Source organism: Polyodon spathula, chromosome 5 (genome assembly GCF_017654505.1).
Source record: "Polyodon spathula isolate WHYD16114869_AA chromosome 5, ASM1765450v1, whole genome shotgun sequence".
NCBI lineage: Eukaryota > Metazoa > Chordata > Actinopteri > Acipenseriformes > Polyodontidae > Polyodon > Polyodon spathula.
Window position 1 is genome coordinate 44,693,087 of NC_054538.1, and position 20,395 is coordinate 44,713,481.

Here is a 20,395-nt window from a genome sequence, read left to right on the forward strand (position 1 = left end):
GGAAGCCATTCAGCCCATCTTGCTCGTTTGGTTGTTAGTAGCTTATTGATCCCAGAATCTCATCAAGCAGCTTCTTGAAGGATCCCAGGGTGTCAGCTTCAACAACATTACTGGGGAGTTGATTCCAGACCCTCACAATTCTGTGTTAAAAAAATGCCTCTTATTTTCTGTTCTGAATGCCCCTTTGTCTAATCTCCATTTGTGACCCCTGGTCCTTGTTTCTTTTTTCAGGTCAAAAAAGTCCCTTGGGTCAACATTGTTAATACCTTTTAGAATTTTGAATGCTTGAATTAGGTCGCCGCGTAGTCTTCTTTGTTCAAGACTGAACAGATTCAATTCTGACATGCCTTTTAAGCCCGGAATAATTCTGGTTGCTCTTCTTTGCACTCTTTCTAGAGCAGCAATATATTTTTTATAGCGAGGTGACCAGAACTGAACACAATATTCAAGATGAGGTCTTACTAGTGCATTGTACAGTTTTAACATTACTTCCCTTGATTTAAATTCAACACTTTTCACAATGTATCCGAGCATCTTGTTAGTCTTTTTTATAGCTTCCCCACATTGTCTAGATGAAGACATTTCTGAGTCAACAAAAACTCCTAGGTCTTTTTCATAGATTCCTTCTCCAATTTCAGTATCTCCCATATGATATTTATAATGTACATTTTTATTTCCTGCGTGCAGTACCTTACACTTTTCTCTATTAAATGTCATTTGCCATGTGTCTGCCCAGTTTTGAATCTTGTCTAGATCATTTTGAATGACCTTTGCTGCTGCAACAGTGTTTGCCATTCCTCCTATTTTTGTGTCGTCTGCAAATTTACCAAGATTGCTTACTATACCAGAATCTAAATCAGTAATGTAGACTAAGAATAGCAGAGGACCTAATACTGATAAATGAATAAAATAAAAAACAAAAGATTTGAGCACCATAACATTAACCCTTTTGCTGCTATGGCTTTCAGAACCCTCAGTGCTAAAGACTTCTCTTGAATTTGGGACTGAATCATTTCAAAAGTCAAATTTCTCACAAGCCTCTAACGGGACAACAGGAAAACTATATGTAGTTTTTTTCAGCACAATCTGCAAATGTAACTTTTCAGTGATGTTACATTTGTGGGCATATCTGGTTCAACTGATTGAGATACTGCAGGGTAAATATAATATAAAATAAAATGAAAAATTACATTTGGGGTCTTTTGGGGTAAGTATGTCCCAGCTTTGCACACAGTGTCGGAGTGATTTTGGCCTATTCTTCTTGGCAAATTTGCTCCAGGTTGTTCAGCTTGGTTGGACGATGTTTGTGGACCGCAATTTTCAAATAGTTCCACAGATTCTCAATGGGATTGAGATCAAGACTTTGACTGGGCCACTGTAGGACAGACACCTTTTTGTTCTTGAGCCACTCCAATGTTGCTTTGGCCTTGTGCTTTGGATCATTGTCCTGTTGAAAGGTGAATTTAATCCCAAGCTTCAGTTTTTTAATGGACTAAAGCAGATTCTCTTGCAGGATTTTCCTGTATTTTGCTCCATCCATTCTTCCTTCAATTGTAACAAGATGCCCAGTCCCTCTTGATGAGAAGCATCCCCACAGCATGATACTGCCACCACCATACTTTACCTTAGGGATGGTGTGTCTTGAGGCATGGGCAGTGTTAGGTTTGCGCCACACATAACACTGAGTTTTGGCCAAAAACCTCCATCTTGGTCTCATCTGACCACAAAACCTCTTCCCACATTGCAGCTGGGTCACTCTCATGCTTTCTGGCAAACTCCAGATGTGCTTTCAGATTGTACTTTTTGAGTAACGGCTTCTTTCTTGCCACCCTCCCATACAGGCCAGTGTTATATAGAGCTCCTGATATGGTTGACTGGTGCACCATTAGTCCACTCCCAACCACTGAACTCTGTAGCTCCTTCAAAGTAATTGTTGGCCTCTCTGTGGCTTCTCTCACAAGTCTCCTTCTTGTTTGAGCGCTGAGTTTTGAGGGATGGCCTTTTCCTGGCAGTGCCTGGGTGGTGTGATGCAGCTTCCACTTCCTGATTATTGATCCAACTGTGCTCACTGGGATATCCAAACATTATTTTGTACCCTTTCCTTAATCTATGCATTTGTATTACTTTATCTCTACCTTCTGTAGAATGATCATTGGTCTTCATTTTCCTTCACATTCAGAGCCTTACCAATGATCCTTCAACAGTGGGGTTTTTATCCAGAAAATGTGACAGCAACTTTAATGGTTCACAGGTGGAGGCCAATGGTAAGGTAATTGTGTCCTCGTTAGGGCAATTTCTTTCATCTGTCCAAACTGGGAGCTTCCACAGCACAGGGGTTGAATACTTATGCAAGCAAAATATTTCAGTTTTTTATTTTTTCTTAAATATTTCCCATCGTAAAACCAATGTCACCTTACAATAATTGATTCTGAGTTTCAGGGTTTAAAAATAAAATATCAAACAGAACGAAATTTCAATGTACCATTTGTAATTCGGTAATATGAGAGAATTGGTCAGGGGTCTGAATACTTTTGCAAGCCACTGTGTGTGTGTGTGTGTGTGTGTGTAATTATTATATATATATATATATATATATATATATATATATATATATATATATATATATATATATATATATATATATATATACATATTTTAGCTCAAAGAGCCAGCTGCCCAACGTTTAGATATGTTGTACATATCTTTCTCAAGGGAGCCTGTGTTTGAATCAAAACATTGGAGGTATTTATAGGTGTTTGACGGCATGACAACTACTTGTTATTGTTTATATTCAAATCCATGATTTATTCTTAAATGAGGTAATGGTGTTCTATATTGTGACATCATTTTTACTTATATCTTTAAATCTATATTAATTCTAATTAACATTATTTTATATAAACTTATATTTATATTATCATGCAATGCTGGCTCTGAGGATCAGCCTTGATATGGTCTCCCCAGCGCATCAGCATGCACAACTTTTTAATTAATTTTGTTTATTTAATTATTTTTAACTTTTATATATTTATTGGAATTAATTAGTTCATTCTTTTCTGTTGAGTCCCGCTGGCATAATTGTGTTCAGTCCTTGACCTATTTAGCTTCTCTTTTGAATGCTACAACTGGGGCCTTAAGAAATACTTTTTTCAATTTTTCTGAATTATGTAGAATCCGCAAGTGTTTCCAAACTATCTTAGAAATATTGGGCAAAAGTTTAGAGTACATCATTACTAATGGGACTCTCTTGACCTTTTTATCTCTATTTTTATAATCTAGTAGATCATCTCTTTTTAGTTTATCCACTTTTCTTAACTATCTCTATAACTCTCTATAATTCTTTCTTTGTAGCCTCTTTTTTTAAGATTTGTTTTTAATACATGTTTTTGTTTTACATAGTCACTTTCTTTAGAGCATAGCCTTCGTATTCTTATTCCTAGCTCCTTTGGGATTGCCCTTTTAGTGTGTATTGGATGTGCAGAGGACATGTGTAAACACTGGTGCATGTCAGTAGGTTTATAGAAGAGGTCAGTCTCAACTGAACCACCTTCAAGTTTTACTACGGTATCTAAAAATTATATTTCTTTTCTTGTCCATCGAAGGTCCACCTTAATATTACTGTGTATTTCATTTGTCACTTTATGAAACTGGAAAAGAGATTCTTATCCATGTGTCCAAACCCCAAAAATATCACCTACAAACCAAATGTATTCTAAAGGTTCTCTTTCTGATTTTCTAAGTAACTTACCATTTCCCCATGTATGTACTGGCAAAATGCATTCCTAATTTAGATCCTATTGCTGTATATATATATATATATATATATATATATAGATATATATATATATATATATATATATATATATATATATATATACACACACACACACAGTACTGTGCAAAAGTTTTAGGCAGGTGTGAAAAAAATGCTGTAAAGTAAGAATGCTTTCAAAAATAGACATGTTAATAGATTATATTTATCAATTAACAAAATGCAAAGTGAGTGAACAGAAGAAAAATCTAAATCAAATCCATATTTGGTGTGACCACCCTTTGCCTTCAAAACAGCATCAATTCTTCTTGGTACACTTGCACAAAGTCAGGTGTATGATTAAACACTTATACCAAACAGGTGCTAATGATCATCAATTCAGTATGTAGGTTAAAACACAATCATTAATTGAAACAGAAATAGCTGTGTAGGAGGAATAAAACTGGGTGAGGAACAGCCAAACTCAGCTAACAAGGTGAGGTTGCTGAAGACAGTTTACTGTCAAAAGTCATACACCATGGCAAGACTGAGCACAGCAACAAGACACAAGGTAGTTATACTGCATCAGCAAGGTCTCTCCCAGGCAGAAATTTTAAGGCAGACAGGGGTTTCCAGATGTGCTGTACACGCTCTTTTGAAGAAGCACAAAGAAACGGGCAACGTTGAGGACCGTAGATGCAGTGGTCAGCCAAGGAAACTTACTGCAGCAGATGAAAGACACATCATGCTTACTTCTCTTCACAATCGGAAGATGTCCAGCAGTGCCATCAGCTCAGAATTGGCAGAAAACAGTGGGACCCTGGTACACCCATCTACTGTCCGGAGAAGTCTGGTCAGAAGTGGCCTTCATGGAAGACTTGCGGCCAAAAAGCCATACCTCCGACGTGGAAACAAGGCCAAGCAACTCAACTATGCATGAAAACACAGGAACTGGGGTGCAGAAAAATGGCAGCAGGTGCTCTGGACCGATGAGTCAAAATTTGAGCTATTTGGCTATAACAGAAGGCAGTTTATTCGCCGAAGGGCTGGAGAGTGGTACATGAATGAGTGTCTGCAGGCAACAGTGAAGCATGGTGGAGGTTCCTTGCAAGTTTGGGGCTGCATTTCTGCAAATGGAGTTGGGGATTTGGTCAGAATTAATGGTCTCCTCAATGCTGAGAAGTATAGGCAGATACTTATCCATCATGCAATACCATCAGGGAGGCATCTGATTGGCCCCAAATTTATTCTTCAGCATGACATCGACTTCAAACATACAGCAAAAGTCATTAAGAACTATCTTCAGCGTAAAGAAAAACAAGGAGTCCTGGAAGTGATGGTATGGCCCCCACAGAGCCCTGATCTCAACATCATCGAGTCTGTCTGGGATTACATGAAGAGAGAGAAGCAACTGAGGCTGCCTAAATCCACAGAAGAACTGTGGTTCGTTCTCCAAGATATTTGGGCCAACCTACCAGCTGAGTTCCTTACAAACACAGTGTGCAAGTGTACCTAGAAGAACTGATGCTGTTTTGAAGGCAAAAGGTGTTGATTTGAAATATTGATTTGATGTAGATTTTTCTTCTGTTCACTCACTTTGCATTTTGTTAATTGATAAATATAATCTATTAACATGTCTACTTTTGAAAGCATTCTTACTTTACAGCATTTTTTCACACCTGCCTAAAACTTTTGCACAGTACTGTATATTAAAAAAACTGTTCTGTTTCTGTCATGACAACATTATTAAATAAAAGAAAACAGAACACCGCTAGGTCAAACGATCTTAGCATTTTTCAAGTGTGAACTTTGAGCCATATAAAAAAATATAAATTTTTCTAAAACTAGATAAATACAAAATTAACTATTTAACGTTTTTTTTTGTTGTTGCTGGGAACAAAAGTACAGCACGTGACAGCCTTACATATAGTAACTTTTTTTCTGCCTTTGTTCTCTATTTTCTGAACCCTCTGCACAAACTGTATCATAAGGAAGCTGGGAAACTACACTCTGAAACTGTAGGTTGCAAGTACAGTCAGCACTCACATATCCGACCTTATAAAATTTTGACTTCAGTGGCGATGGTTAAACTAGTGTGACGCATCTGATTATTTGACGTGTATGTATGTGAGCATGCTGTAACCTGTCCCCTACCACCCAAATAACCCCCTGCCCTGCACACACACACAATTCATACAAAAAGAAAAAATATAACTTGGGTTTGAGGAACTGTACATCGATACGTATATTGCAGCACACAGTGCCTATAGAAAGTCTACATCTCCTTTCAAAAAGTTCACCTTTTCTTGCTTATAGCCTGGAATTAAAATGCATTAAAATATATATTTTTCATTTACCTGCACATCCTACCCCACAACTTCCAAGTAAAAAGAATATTCTAGAAATTTATTAAAAAATAAAAACTGAAATAGCTTGGTTGGATAAGTGTCCACCCCTCTTGTAATAGCAATCCTAAATTAGCGTATGTGTATCCAATCGCCTTCCAAATCCCACACCAAGATAAGTGGCCTCCACCTGTGTTAAATTGTTGTGATTCACATGATTTCAGGATAAATTCAGCAGTTTCTGGTCAAGACGATTATTAAGAAGTGAAAGGTATATGACACCACCGAGACCCTGCCTAGATCAGGCTTTCATTCCAAACTGGATGACTGAGCAAGGAGGAGACTGATCAGAGAGGCTACCAAGAGGCCAATGGCAATTTTGCAAGAGCTACAGGCTTTTATGGCCAAGACTAGTCAAAGTGTGCATGTGACAACAATATCCCAAGCACTCCACAAATCTTGCCTGTATGGTACAGTGGCCAGAAGGAAGCCATTACTCAAGAAAGCCCATCTTGAATCCTGTTTAAAGTATACAAAAAAAACATTCAGGAGATTCTGTAGCCAAGTGGCAAAAAGTTTTGTGGTCTGACGAAACTAAAATGAGACTTTTTGGCCTAAATGCCAAGCGTTATGTTTGGCGCAAACCCAACACAGTGCATCACCCAAAGAATATCATCCCTACTGTGAAGCATGGTGGTGGCAGCATCATGTTATGGGGATGTTTCTTATCAGCAGGGACTGGGGCATTTGTCAGGATAGAAGGGAAACTGAATGGAAAAAAGTACAGAGAAGTCCTTGAGGAAAACCTGCTGCCCTCTGCAACAAAGCTGAAACTGGGACGGAAGTTCACCTTTCACCATGACAACGACCCAAAGCACACAGCCAAAGCTACACAGGAGTGGCTAAGGAACAAAAAGGTAAATGTCCTTGAGTAGCCCAATTAGATCCCCGACCTAAATCCAAGCAAAAATTTGTGGCATGACTTGAAGATTGCTGTCCACCAACGCTCCCCAACTAACTTGACAGAGCTTGAACAGTTTTGCAAAGAATGGTCAAATATTGCCAAATCTAGGTGTGCAAAGTTGGTAGAGACCTATCCCAACAGACTCACAGCTGTAATTGCTGCCAAAGGTATTAACTCAGGGGGCTGGAGACTTATCCAATTATGATCTTTTAGTTTTGTATTTTTAATACATAATCTTTTACTCAATAAAAACCTTTTTCCCCCTTAACAGTGTGGAGTGTGGTGTGTATATAAGTAGAAAAAAATCCACATTTAAACATGAAACTGAAGCACTGACAGAACAAAGTGTGAAAAAAGTTCAAGGGGGTATAGACTTTCTATAGGCACTAGTTAGTTTGTGTGCAGCGCCAAATGCTTCCTGACTTCCCCTGGTAACAGAGGGGCGGGAAAGGGTGTGCAGAAAAAAAAACTCAGAGCGGCTCAGTAAAAGAATCAGCTCCACTCCTGCTGAGCCGTTCAGAGCGCCCCTGAGCATTTTTCATCAGTGATCAGAGGGAGCACACAGATATGGACATCTGCAGGAAACATGACGGTGAACTGGTTTGACTCAAGATGGTAAAATTACTTGTTTTCAGATTTGTCATTTAATTAAATTTTTCTAAATTTAGCGCTGTTTTACAGTTACTAATGTATTATTATTTTTAGTTGTATTAATATTATTATTCATTTGCAGATCAATCCTATGCAATGTCAGTATAAAAACAGGCTCAGTCCAAACAGAGCACCGAGCTCAGTGAGGTACTGTGATCAGGGGACAGTGGGGCAAGACACTTTGTATTTATCTCTTTATATACTGCATGGAGTTTTGAATGATTTAAAGTGCTACAATGTTAAAATTTATATGTGGATATTTTGATTTAAAATGCAGCATCTTGTAATTTGTCAGTTAAATACCAGTACAATATTCCTTTTAAAATGAAACTCTTAAAATGTGTAATTATGAAATTATTAAAATTAGACTACTAGACCAATGTTACCGACTAGAGACTGTTTTACTATAATAGCCTACAGTTATTGTGTATAGAAAATGTACATGTAATATTTCTTAATCACAAATGCACCATTTAAAAAGGGGGTTATGATATGTTATTTTTTGTTGCCTTTTTAATACACATACCATCGCAAAAATTAATACCATGTTAAATTAATACCAACCTTGCTTTTCTGTTGTAATCATTTTCAGTACCTACTGTGTGCCATTATAACTAACAGTACTGTAAAGTTTTGTAAACGTGGATTTACTGGTTGTAATTGTTTTTTTAGGGAGTGAACAGCACTGCTGAAAACATGCTGCGATGCTGCTGTTGATAGAACAGGTCCGGATTAACAAGGAGCAGTTCCCACAAACCTGGCCAGAAGAAACGTGTCTGGGACAAAATTGCACTGAATATTCAGGCGGTTGGATACAGTTTTGTAAATTCAGTAGTATGTGACAAAAAAAACAACTTACAAAACTGTTTGACAATAATAATCAAACTGGGAGAGGAGAAAAAAGTGGGAATATTTTAATGAAATGAATGACATTCCTGAAAATAATCTGTAATTTTCTATATGAAATTAACCAAATTTGTTAATAAAATTCATGAAATTGATACATTTACCATTAACACATAAAAAAAAAAAAAAACACTGCACTTGTCTTTGTTGTTGTTCAGTTTAAGAGTATTGTGCGTGTATTGCTATCCATTTTTGCAATCTGTAAGAAATAAACTTTTTGGAGTCAATGAAAAATACTAGTAGCGTCCTCATAACAGCAATTGGTCGGTAAAATATTTTCTATATCACCGCCTATGGTTAACATTCCTTAATTTAGGAATTCAATACCAATGAGACCCTCCTCTCGGGACATTTCACCAACCATAACATCACAAATACTAAAAAGCAAATTATTAGTCGCCATTTTAAAACTCGCTCAGCACTCTGGTGTAACAGAGTATTAAGTCATTTCTGTGCATCTCAGCTATTGAACGCGCCTAGCTGACTGTCTTTCTGATCACAACTGATGAGGCAGTAATATACAATGTAACAAAAGAATCGTACCGAACGTAGCATCGCCTGTTTTATGCAGAATATTCTTCTCACTGGTGAAATTCCTATTGCAACGGACAAGTTTTTTTTTTTTTTCATTTTTACTTTATTTTTAAAACATGCTTATATATTTACATTCAGGGAATAAAAACATGTTTCAGTATACTAATGCTGAAAAAAGTTGTAATCAAGCATTGTGTATTCAATCCATCTGACCTGAAGGAAATATGCCAAACAGAATGGGCCCAGATTTCAACAACAAGATGTAACATACGGGTTAAGAATTTATAGCCTAAAAAAAGAAAAAAAGGGAGGACACACAAAATACTAAAGCTGGGGAGCCAATACTTTTCTCATGAACAAACGCTTTTTGGTTTTATTAAGAAGTGTTTAAAGTTTACTAAATGTTTGTCCTTAATCTGTTACATCGCAATATGGTAGTATTAGTACAGGGTGCCAGTACTTTTGTCTTTATGGATTATTGGTATTATGGTACCAATTATTGATTTAAGCTTTTATATGAATAACTAATAAACATGGGTACCAGGACTAAATTTAATTAGGACCAGGAGTTATTATAGATTTTTATATCGATAATTATATCATTAATATATATTAATATATATACTATATATAATATAATATATATATATATATATATATATATAATAATTGTCGTCAAATTAATTGGTTCAAGATTTTATATATATAGTAAATCTATAGATAATTTGTAAGCTATCACACCCTGTAAGATTTATAATTATGGAATAATTTCTAGCAACTATTTATTATTTTTTTTTCATAGGTTCGACAAACTGTCACGGTAGCGAACAACAAAATGCACGCAAATAATTTACCTCAATGAAAAGCTCCGAACAGACGATGCACTGCAGTTCACTCTCCAACACTTCAGTCATCTGAGTTAAAACTTCTTCTTTCTGGGCTTTAGCCTTCTCCTTCTCTTCCTTCAAAATAAACCATAAATCCAATTTAATTGCATCAAGATTATCCTGCTTTGGAATACACTCATAGAGTTCTGACAAAGTTGGTTGATATTGAATGTTGATTACAACCAGCACCACTGTACTCACTATGAAACTTTAGGAAGGCTCGGTTTGGAGAACAGAAGGCTCTGTCATTTTAGTCCATAAGGTGTAAACCATAAATGCTCCAAGTTATTGCAGACATGTAACTCTACCTATGCACCAAGATCAAATTGTCTACTTTTAAAATTCCTAAATTGAGATCTACTGTGGGCCAACGTACCTCTGTATATCATGTCATCTTTGGAACATATTGCCTCCAAATCTCTTCACAATACCTTTTTAAAATCTCTCAAACATTTATTACACATCTGACCAGGGCTACAAATCCTGTAAATATTGACTATGACCAGGATCACGTAAATTGAAATTGTCTAACTTTGATTTTATTCGTAATAATGTTTTAATGATCGTTTGAACTGTTTTTGTCCTTTTTGAATGACTTATTAATTGAGTCATGTTATTTCTTAAAACCCTCTCTTGCCAGGACCCCATTGAAATAAGATGTATTTCTCAAGGGTTTATCCTAGTAAAATAAATACATTTGATTTGAACGCTATACGCAAGCATATTTTAAAACTAAGGCAGGATGATAACACATAGACTTAACATTAGCTTTGTCACTTGGTTTAAAGACATCATTTGCAATATTTTAGGTCTAAAACTAGTGTTCTCCAAATATTGTTTATTAACGGAATACCTCAATTTTATTAAAAACAGTCGCACTGCTTTAAAGAGAAAAATAAAAGGAAAACAGTGGAAAATGACTGGTCGTATACTAGATTTTTTAGGCACCTGTGATCTTTGTCTGAATTTTAATAACTTTAAAAAAAGGACTAAGCAAAACATTTTGATCAGTATAGTACCTTGGTTTCCTCCAGTTCTTTATCTTTGGCCTGGATGATCTCTTCAAAATCTTTTCGGGAACGTCTCAGCTCTTCTATCACCTTTCGATGCTGCATCAAAACGATATTTTTAGCATTTACTAATTCCATTCCTGTTCAACTTCCTCAGTTTTCCCAGACTGTTTAAATGTGTTGTGAAAATAAAGTATGGTGGTTATCCATTACATTTTTACATTTTAAATGTATTTCTTGTAAACACAGCAAGGTGTTCTGTAACCCTTTATTTAATAACTCTGGTGCAATTAGTACACACAGTACTTACAAAAAGAAACAGAGTACACCTCTTCTACTTCCTTCTACTAGAAGAGACTAACTGCTCTCCTTAAATACTCTGCACCTGGCTCTAATTTACAATACGCAGGTGATAATTAACAATGAAATAAATGAACAAATAAGTCATTTTCACTTGGAGCCAGGTTTGTTACCTGACCCACCCCCCCACCACCCACCATGCTACAATAACTTATCAAAGCACTTTATGTAGGCTTTTGTCTTTGCTGATTGTTAAAGGACCACAACGGACACAAGCCTGGAGTTAAATGGCCAAGAGCTTCTGAGTAAAGCGTGTGGGACACAGTAAACAAAAATCTCTGTTTTGCGTTGGAAAGGTTAAGTGGAAGAGTCAAAAAGAAGCTGGATAAATTTAGGGATACCATCTATGCATATGGAAGAGAGAGGTTTGGAGTTGAAAAAAGAAAGGAGAAAGTACAAACTATTCCTGGAAAGTCTAGACGGCAGCAGGAGATTGAACGCTTAGTTAGAGAAAGGAGGCAGCTGAGGAAGCAATGGAGGAGAGCAGGACAAAGTCAGAAGCACGAACTCAATCTATTACAAAAGGGTCATAAAAGGTAAGCTTGCACATTATGCAGACCTCTGCACCTACGTAAATGTTGCAAGAAGGAGAACTAACTTTTATAAAGACCCATTCAAATTTGCAAAAATGTTATTCACCAAGGGGAAAAATGGCACACTGAAAGCAACTAAGTCTGAGCTGGAGAGGAAATGCACACAGATTCAAAAAAGGGAGGAGCCTAGTCAATTCCTTCAGAGATCCCACCTATTAATCCACCACAATACTAAATGGAGGGCTGCGCACCTAAGTGGAAAGAAGTAGAGCAAGCTGTGAAAAAGGCAAGGGCATCATCATCTCCATGAGCCTAATGGAGTTCTATACAGTGTACAAGAGTGCCCCTGATGTTCTTCGAATACTGTGGAAATTGATGAAACTATCATGGGAAAAACAGGTTGTACCAAGAGCATGGTGAAAAAGAAATATTCTACGAGTATAGGTCAGTTTCAACCTATTTCCCTGTTAAACGGGGATGGCAAGATTTTTTTCAGCATTGTTGCTCAGTGATTGTCAGCTTACCTATTGAAGAACTGCTTCATTGACACTTCAGTACAGAAAACCAGAATTCCGGGTTTCCCAGGATATTCAAGTAGCTAAAAAGGTGACATTCCTGGATTTAGCTAATGCATACGGTTCAGTACCACATGAGCTTCTTTGGGCAGCATTTTATTTATTCAGTGTACCGAGGACAATAACAAACTTAGTGAAAGCCTACTTTGGAGATTTGCAATTTTGTTTTTCAACTAAAGAATTCACCACTACATGGTAATGTCTAGAAATTGGAATAATGGCAGGGTGAACCATTTCTCCACTGGCTTTTACCATGGCAATGGAAGTAATTATTAGGGCATCAAAATGGCTAGTGGGAGGAGAACGATTGGCTTCTGGAATGTGGCTGCCACCAATTAGAGCATACATGGATGACATGACAATCATGGCTACAACAGTAGCCTGCACTAATTGGTTATTGGGCAAACTAATCAATAACATTGAATGGGCACGTATGCAATTCAACCCCACTAAATCAAGCAGCATCTCTATATTAAAAGGTAAAGTAGTGGATAAGAGGTTCTACATTAACAGTGAGGCAATACCAAAAGTATAAGAAGCCTGTGAAAAGTCTTGGGAGATGGTATAATGGGGACATAAAGGACACAGTTCATGTGGGAGAAGTGAGACAAAAAGCAGTGCAAGGGTTGATGAGCAAAGACATCAGCGCTTTCCAGGCAAACAAACTGCTGCTTTCAGTTTGGTCTACTGCCAAGACTTCTGTGGCCACTCATTGTGTATAAGGTTTCCTTGACAACAGTATAGAAGCTGGATGCCTCAGCAAAGTGGGATTGTATGGTAAACGGATATTGCAGCTGCCAGTCTCAGCTCTAACCGAGGAGTTTGAGTGTGTTCGATTGGAAATGGCACTGGTAGAGTCAAACGACAAATGTGTGAGAGAGGCAACACCTGTGTTGAAAACTGGATGAAAGTGGGCAGCAAAGGAAGCTGTGGAAGATGCAAAGGCTGCCCTTCACATCAGTGATTTGATGGGGCAAGTACAGCATTGAACAGGAGGCCTTGGTCTCAGTTCAGCTCCTCCTGCATGGTGCAAAAGCAGCCCCAGCTCAACAGAGGAAACTGGTAGTCAACGAGGTGCAAAAGCAAGAGCACGAGGTGCGTAAAGGCAGTTTCCCAGGCCAAGAAGGGAGGCTGGACGAGATGTGAGAGTGTGGAACAATGTTTTCCCATCATCACAGAACCTTAAATCTATGGGCAGAAGATCCGTGGTGTCCTTTCTGTTCATCACCAGCTACATAAAGACACATTTTGACAGGATGTACAGTGGGTCTTAACCAGGTGTTGCGATGTTTGGCCTTAGCATTGGAAGACAAGCGCAGCCTGACCAACAGGTTGCCACCAATTCCAGCAATATATGGCTCACAAAGAACAGCATTCCTCCGTCCAGGGGAGCAACCACCAAAAAAAGGTATTAAAATCAAAACTCATCTAGGATAACTGAAAGCTGCTAGAGACTGGAAAATGCTGGCAGATGTTGGACAACGGCTCATTTTTCCACCTGTGATTGCCACCACTAACCTTCGACCTAATATTGTCTTGTAGTCTGGATCAGCATGCCTTGGACCAGTGCCATGGGAGGATGCTGTGGATGAGGCATATCAAAAGAAGAAACTTCGGTACACTCAACTGGCTGCTGAAGCAAAACAGCAAGGATGGAGAGTCCAGGTTTACCCAGTGGAGGTGGGTTGTCGAGGATTTGTGGCACACTCCACAACCTTTCTCAGAGACATCAGATTTCTCAGAGACATCGGATTCAGTGGTCAAGAGTTGCGACACATAGTGAAGAACTTATCTGAAGCTGCAGAAAGGAGCAGCAACTGGCTCTAGTTGAGACTAAATGATTCTGGTTAGGGACCTCAAGCATCGTAGAAAGAAAGCAACATCAATGTAAAGGAAGGCAAGTAAGCTGGGACGCCAGAATCACTGTCGAGCCCTCTTAAGGTGTCGTGGGCTAGTTGACGAAGCACCAAAGACGGAAGGTGCCCACTTGAAGACCCCAGAGAAGTACCCTACTCAGCTGAGTCCAGACGGTTATCATGCTGATGCACTAGGGAGGCCTCACAGTGGTTGATCCCTGGAGCCAGCATTGCAGCCACTGTGTGTGCTGATGTGCCTATGGAGGCAAAATAGGCTGATCCCTGGAGCCAGCATTACACTTCAGCCATCAACACCAGGCAGAAGGATATCTACATCATCAGATGGAAGGAAACAGATGGATCACATTAGTTTACAGTAAAAGAAGCTATATCTTCCTTGGTGTTCATCTTGGCAAGTCCAATATTAGCATGAAGTTTTAACACCTACTCTCATGTAATGGAAATCACTGTTGTTAATGATCATTTTAATTCAACATTCAAACATCCGTGAGAACACAAAATGATGCACTATGGATCACAGACTTAAAAAAAGCTTCAGTCCCAGGCAGTAAAGTACAAAAGAATTAGCAAGTGCATATTTAACATCCAGTGAGGTTAATGGATCAGTGGTTTTGTTGGTTTACCAAAAAGTCCAGCAGTTAATATATACGATTGCAGCAGAATTATATATATATAGAAAACAAAAACAATGTTTTTTTTTTCTTCCCCAAACCTGTTCGTAGATTCCTTCTACGGACCAGTAGACGTATTGCAGACAATAGAACAAAACAATGTAGTTCAACAAAAAAACGTAAATAGCTTCTGTCCTGTATTAATTTCATTTTTTTTTTTTTTTTTTTTTTTTTTTGTAGCGAAAGAAACAAACTCTATGGACTTAACCATTCTTGTCAGCTGCACACATCCACATTTGAATTTCCTTCAGCTTCCTGCTAAAATTTAAAAAAGAGGCATAATGTGCATATTTGAGACAGGACAAGTTTTTAAATATTCTCTAAAACTGAAATAAAGTAATGCATAAATTGAGCCTGATTCATATATTTTATCCTGCAGACTGATGCCTCTGACGTAGTAGGAGGCGGGACGGACCTTTCCCAGGACGTAGAGGAAGTGGGGTTTTGGTATTGTTTGTACATTAGCAGGAAGATGCTTGCGTGAGAGACTCAGAGACCAGGTATGCTGTAAATCGAGAAAGAAATGCCTAGCCGTCATTAAAGAACAAAATTAACCAAAAGCAAGCTTCTGTGCGCCTCTTTTCCTGTGTGTGTGGGCCCGTCAGCCTGCATGCAATTTTTGTAAAATGTCTAAAACAAATGACGACTTTACGGGGCCCCTACACTATAGCGTAATTTGGGTATAGGTTAATCCGGTCCTGAATCAGGCAACAGAAACTAATTTCAATAAATGCATTTTTCTTTAAATGTGTATGAAAACAGCCATAGATAGCTTAACACCTACATTAAGTATGAAGCATTGGTTTTTCCTACTAAGATCTGTCAGAATAAAGTAAATTTATGTTACTATATTGAAAATATGGGATGTTTTTATGAACCATCTATAAGCAGCACCATGTGTGATGAGCTCTCAAATGCCAGCCGACTTAGTGCTGAAACTGCCAACAGTTTTTCATTGTACACAAAAAATTGTTTTCGGTTAGGTTTGCAATTTTATGCAAATGTCGGTTTTGGTTCACAATCATAACCACTGCATCCCTATCCTGTTTGTATATATACAAATAATATATGTGAATCTGTTAGAGCCTCCTGGTAAATAAGATGGGCATCTCATTGGTCCTTACTCTGGTTAAATAAATAGCAATGCATTTGAAATCACTTTGACAGACAATCCCTCTTATTTTTTCTCTACCTCTTGCAAAGCCAAATCCAGTTTATTTTCCAAACTCTCTTCCACTTGAAGCTTCTTCTCATCCTGGAAGACAAATCCAAAGATTAGCAAATAAAAACAAAAAAGTCTGCATGATTCAACACCAATAGTAGAGGAAACCTTCGCACAACATTCACATGGCAAATTTTTAAAATTCAGTAATTATTCAGGATTTCAGGGGTCAAAACATTGGTGACTGTCTCACTTCAAGAAATACCACAACGGTGCCTTACGTTGTTTATTTCTCCTCATAAATTTAAAGCTGTTAATTCCACATGAGCTGGTGTCTAGGGCAGTCCTTTTAAAAATTACACAAACAATAAGTTTAATGATTTTATTGTAATTAACAGTTAGAGTAAGTAGCAGGGTTCTGAAAAATATAGCAGTATACATCCCCATGTGTTGCTACAACTATTTAAATAACTTGCCTGTAATTTCTGTTTTCGTTGTTAACATCCTAACCAGTTTTTACAATTATAAATTTTCATTTTGTCTCAAAGGTATTTTCAAGAGGTCTGTTGCATGCACTCGGGTTTGAGATCAGGAGTGTCCTCTCTCTGAGATCACCACACCTACAAGTATTCCTGAAGAGAAACAACCCAGTGAAGCTGGGTGAATGATGAGTGTGTGGTTTCAATTGTTCCAAACAGGACCTCTTTTTAATTTTTAAATGACATTTTCTACTTGCTTCGATCTCTACTGACTAAAATGACATCTATACGTATTACGCTTGCAAAATGCTTGGAAAAATCTACTTGCCCCCTCCCCGTCGCACAAAACACACAGAAAAAAGTAGAATATAACTTGCAGGACTTTGGTTTCATTTAAGAGTAAACACAATCATCCAATTAGCGATTAACAGGGGCAGAGCTAGCCTTGTAGCTTGACTGGTTCACTAAATTCTTCAAAATACACAAAAGGTTTCCTGTGATCCCATCTCACCTCAACAAATGCAGGGTTCGACACTGTGATGGAGCCTGTTCCATCCCTTGAATGTTTATATGGACAGACAAAATAACAAAATGAAACCCTGTGTATTTGTTTATATGACTGGGTAGAGGGGGATGATGTGGTTATAGAAGGAAGGAAAAACCAAAAGGAAACAAACTCTGCTGTATGAGTATTGTAAATAATATACATAGGATCGGTAAATCGGTGGGAACCTATGGGGAAAACAAACAAAAGGAAATAAATATATGCCAGAAAGAATTATAAAATGCCGACGTGGTGTGGGGAAAAAAAGTAATATATGCTACAGAAAGCTGAACGCTGTTGTCTCCCTGAACAGGTGCACATGGTCAGAGAGATAGGTGGACAGGAAAAAAAAAAAAGTAGCTAAATAAATTCAATAAACAAACTAACTTTTTCGGTTTATAATGCTGATATTAAAAATGTGAGTGTAAAAGTTAGGGAGTGATAACTACTGACTTATTTTAAGAAAGGATGAGAGGGTTGGGTGTGTTGCAGCAGCATGGCCAGAGCCGCGCCATGACGGTGAGGGGCAGCGCTGCCTAGCGGGAGCCATGTTGGTTGTGGCAGATTTAAACATAAATCGTACAAAGGTTTTTTACATCAGAATGTGGATGAAAGAAAAATTGCAGGTACGTTACTTAAATATTTGTAGCAAGGACGTGGAGCTGTATAACGCTATATTTTTTTTCGGAACCCTGCTATTTACCCTAAGCCAAATAAATACATTCTAGAATTATAACAAAGCACCAACCGGATTCACTGATCGGCAAGATGCAGCAGATTCTCTTTTTGGCAGCATTAGATTAAATACATTATTATTATTTTTGAACACACCAACCTTTGCAAACTTACCTCCAGCCGCTGCTCCTCCTCACAAAACGTTTTCTCCAGCATCTCAACTCTCAGCAGCTGCTGCTGCTGTTCAATGTGCAGCTGTCCTCTCAGAACATTTAGCTTCTCCTCTACCTGGTTCAGCTGTGATTCAGGTACATGTTGGGCCTGAAGGGAAGCTGCTTGGTGTTCTGCCTCCTTCACTTTAATTTTCAGTTTTTGGATCTGTTTTATGTTCTCCTGCAGGAGGGAGAGTTCTGCACTACTCTGTGAACTCAGCCGCAGCTTTGTAGGGTCCTGTGTGTCTTGGAGAGGAATAGCTTCCTGGGGATCCCTACTTGGTCCAGGGGTTTCAGACTCACAACTGCTAGGTCTTTGCTTAGCCATTTCAGCAGCCAAGGATGGCCTGCTTACGGACTTGTCCATACTAGAGCTCCGAGACACTTTTGCTTTTGAGTTGGAGGAGTCCTCAGAATCCCCAAAGCTGTATTTCCTCTTAGTTCTTTTGACCCTGGGACCAGTTTCAGTGTCCAGCTCTGTAGTTTTGTGCAAAAAAGGGGCTACATTCTGTAGCTGGTCCTTAATTAGCACATACTCATACTCTACTCCCTTGTCTTCAATGGGCACTCCAAGTTGAACGGTGTCTCCTTCACTCAAAAGGTGCGCCTTATCAGGCTCAATTCGCTTTCCATTAATCCACACGCCATTCAGACTCTTAAAACGAGGGGAAAGAATTTAGAATGACAATGAGGGATAATGAACTGTAGTACGTTTTAAACAGTTTTGTCAGTAAAAGCAGGACACACTACTACAGGTAAGCATCACAGGTCAATCCTGAAAACACGTTAATGTTTTTGAATATGCATTTATTTAATATCCTCTATTTTTTTATAGAGCTGGGACGAACACAGGATGTTCATGTTCGGATATTTTGCTCAATTTAAATATTCGTTAGTTTTTCAAAAAGTCATAAGAACCATTATATAGCTCTGTACGCAGGCAGCGACAGCATAGCAGCAGTGGCAGGGGGCGTGGCCGTGCCCCGTGTGTGTGTGCCTTTATTTTACAGCAACTTGACCTTACAATAGGTAACACGTTAAAGTAGAAAGATGTTCCAGGAGTAAAGAATAAGTTGTGTAAGACAATCCTTACCCCAGTGAATTAACTACAAAACAAAGGATGCCAAATAGCAGTTCAAGTTAAACGTTGTTTTGTTTATTCCCAAAATAAATAGTACATAAAGTTAGTTGTTAACGCTTTTTTTTTTTTTTTTTTTATTCCTTGCCATTTCTTCACAGTAAACAGTGGCCATTTATACTTTGTCATAAAGTAATAACACGCGGTTTACTTGTGCCCTTTTGTAACTGAACAAGCAAACAAAAACTGAAATTTACTTAGAAGCGCCAAAACCGGTCGTTTCAACTGGTTATTTCAATACATTTATTTATCAAATATAGCTTATAATCCTGCCTGTTCTTTTCAATACAATCTCCTGTCCTTTGTAATACAATCAGTCCCATGATCAAGTGGCATTTACCTGTTTATGTTCTTTGAGTGCTTGAAAAACATGCCTCAGAGTCATAGCTACACCCGTGTATAGCATTGCAGGTTCATTCTCAGTTCTATGCACTAACAGTGGTGATCGGAACCGATGGCAAAAAAAAAAAAAACTGAGACAGTGGAATGCTACAACACCAAAGTTCGTGTGGATGTCCTGGACCAGATGGCACGACAGGATTCAGTCAAAGGTGGATCTCATCGGTGGCCTGTGGCTGTATTTTATAACATTTTGGACCTGGCAGCCATCAATGTGTATGTTTTGTACAAGGAATGTACTGAGGAAAACTGCAACAGGAGGGGCTTGATCTTACAGTTTGCCATGGAGCTTCAGCAGCACATATGGATCAGAAAAGGGCAGAGACAGTTTCCCCTGGCAGTGCTGCAGCTACTGCACCCACACGCAAGAGAAAACAGTGCCAGGTTGCAAAATAAAACAACAAAAAATTTTGGATATCTGCACCTGTTATGGAAGGGCAGTGTGCGGTAAATGCTCAGGGAAAGTGGAAAAGCATGTATTGTGTGTGGACTGTACAGGTTAGAAAGCTGTCAGGTATGTAGGCTAAATAAGTATGTTATGTAAATAGTTTATTGTATTATAGTTATTTATATTTTAAAGTAGTGCATTATACTATTTTTTGAGAGAAAAAACCTTATATGATATTTTTACAAACAAATAAAATGTTTAAACAATTTCATATGTACAGAGACATATTACAAAATACTTGCTAGTGATTTTTTTTAATTTATATTTTATTTAA

General features: G+C 38.1%; 1 protein-coding gene across 2 annotated transcripts in view; it reads right to left on the reverse strand.

The window, feature by feature from the left end:
- Positions 1 to 20,395, reverse strand: part of LOC121315984 (E3 ubiquitin-protein ligase rnf8-like) — a 54,229-nt gene that overhangs the window by 15,784 nt on the left and 18,050 nt on the right. For both annotated transcript variants that reach the window (XM_041250639.1, XM_041250640.1), the window contains exons 3-6: positions 18,099 to 18,791; positions 16,257 to 16,319; positions 11,058 to 11,147; positions 10,006 to 10,113 (exon numbers count right to left, since the gene is read on the reverse strand). In XM_041250639.1, the coding sequence (XP_041106573.1) occupies positions 10,006 to 10,113; positions 11,058 to 11,147; positions 16,257 to 16,319; positions 18,099 to 18,791 (954 nt within the window). The remainder of the gene's footprint in view (positions 1 to 10,005; positions 10,114 to 11,057; positions 11,148 to 16,256; positions 16,320 to 18,098; positions 18,792 to 20,395) is intronic.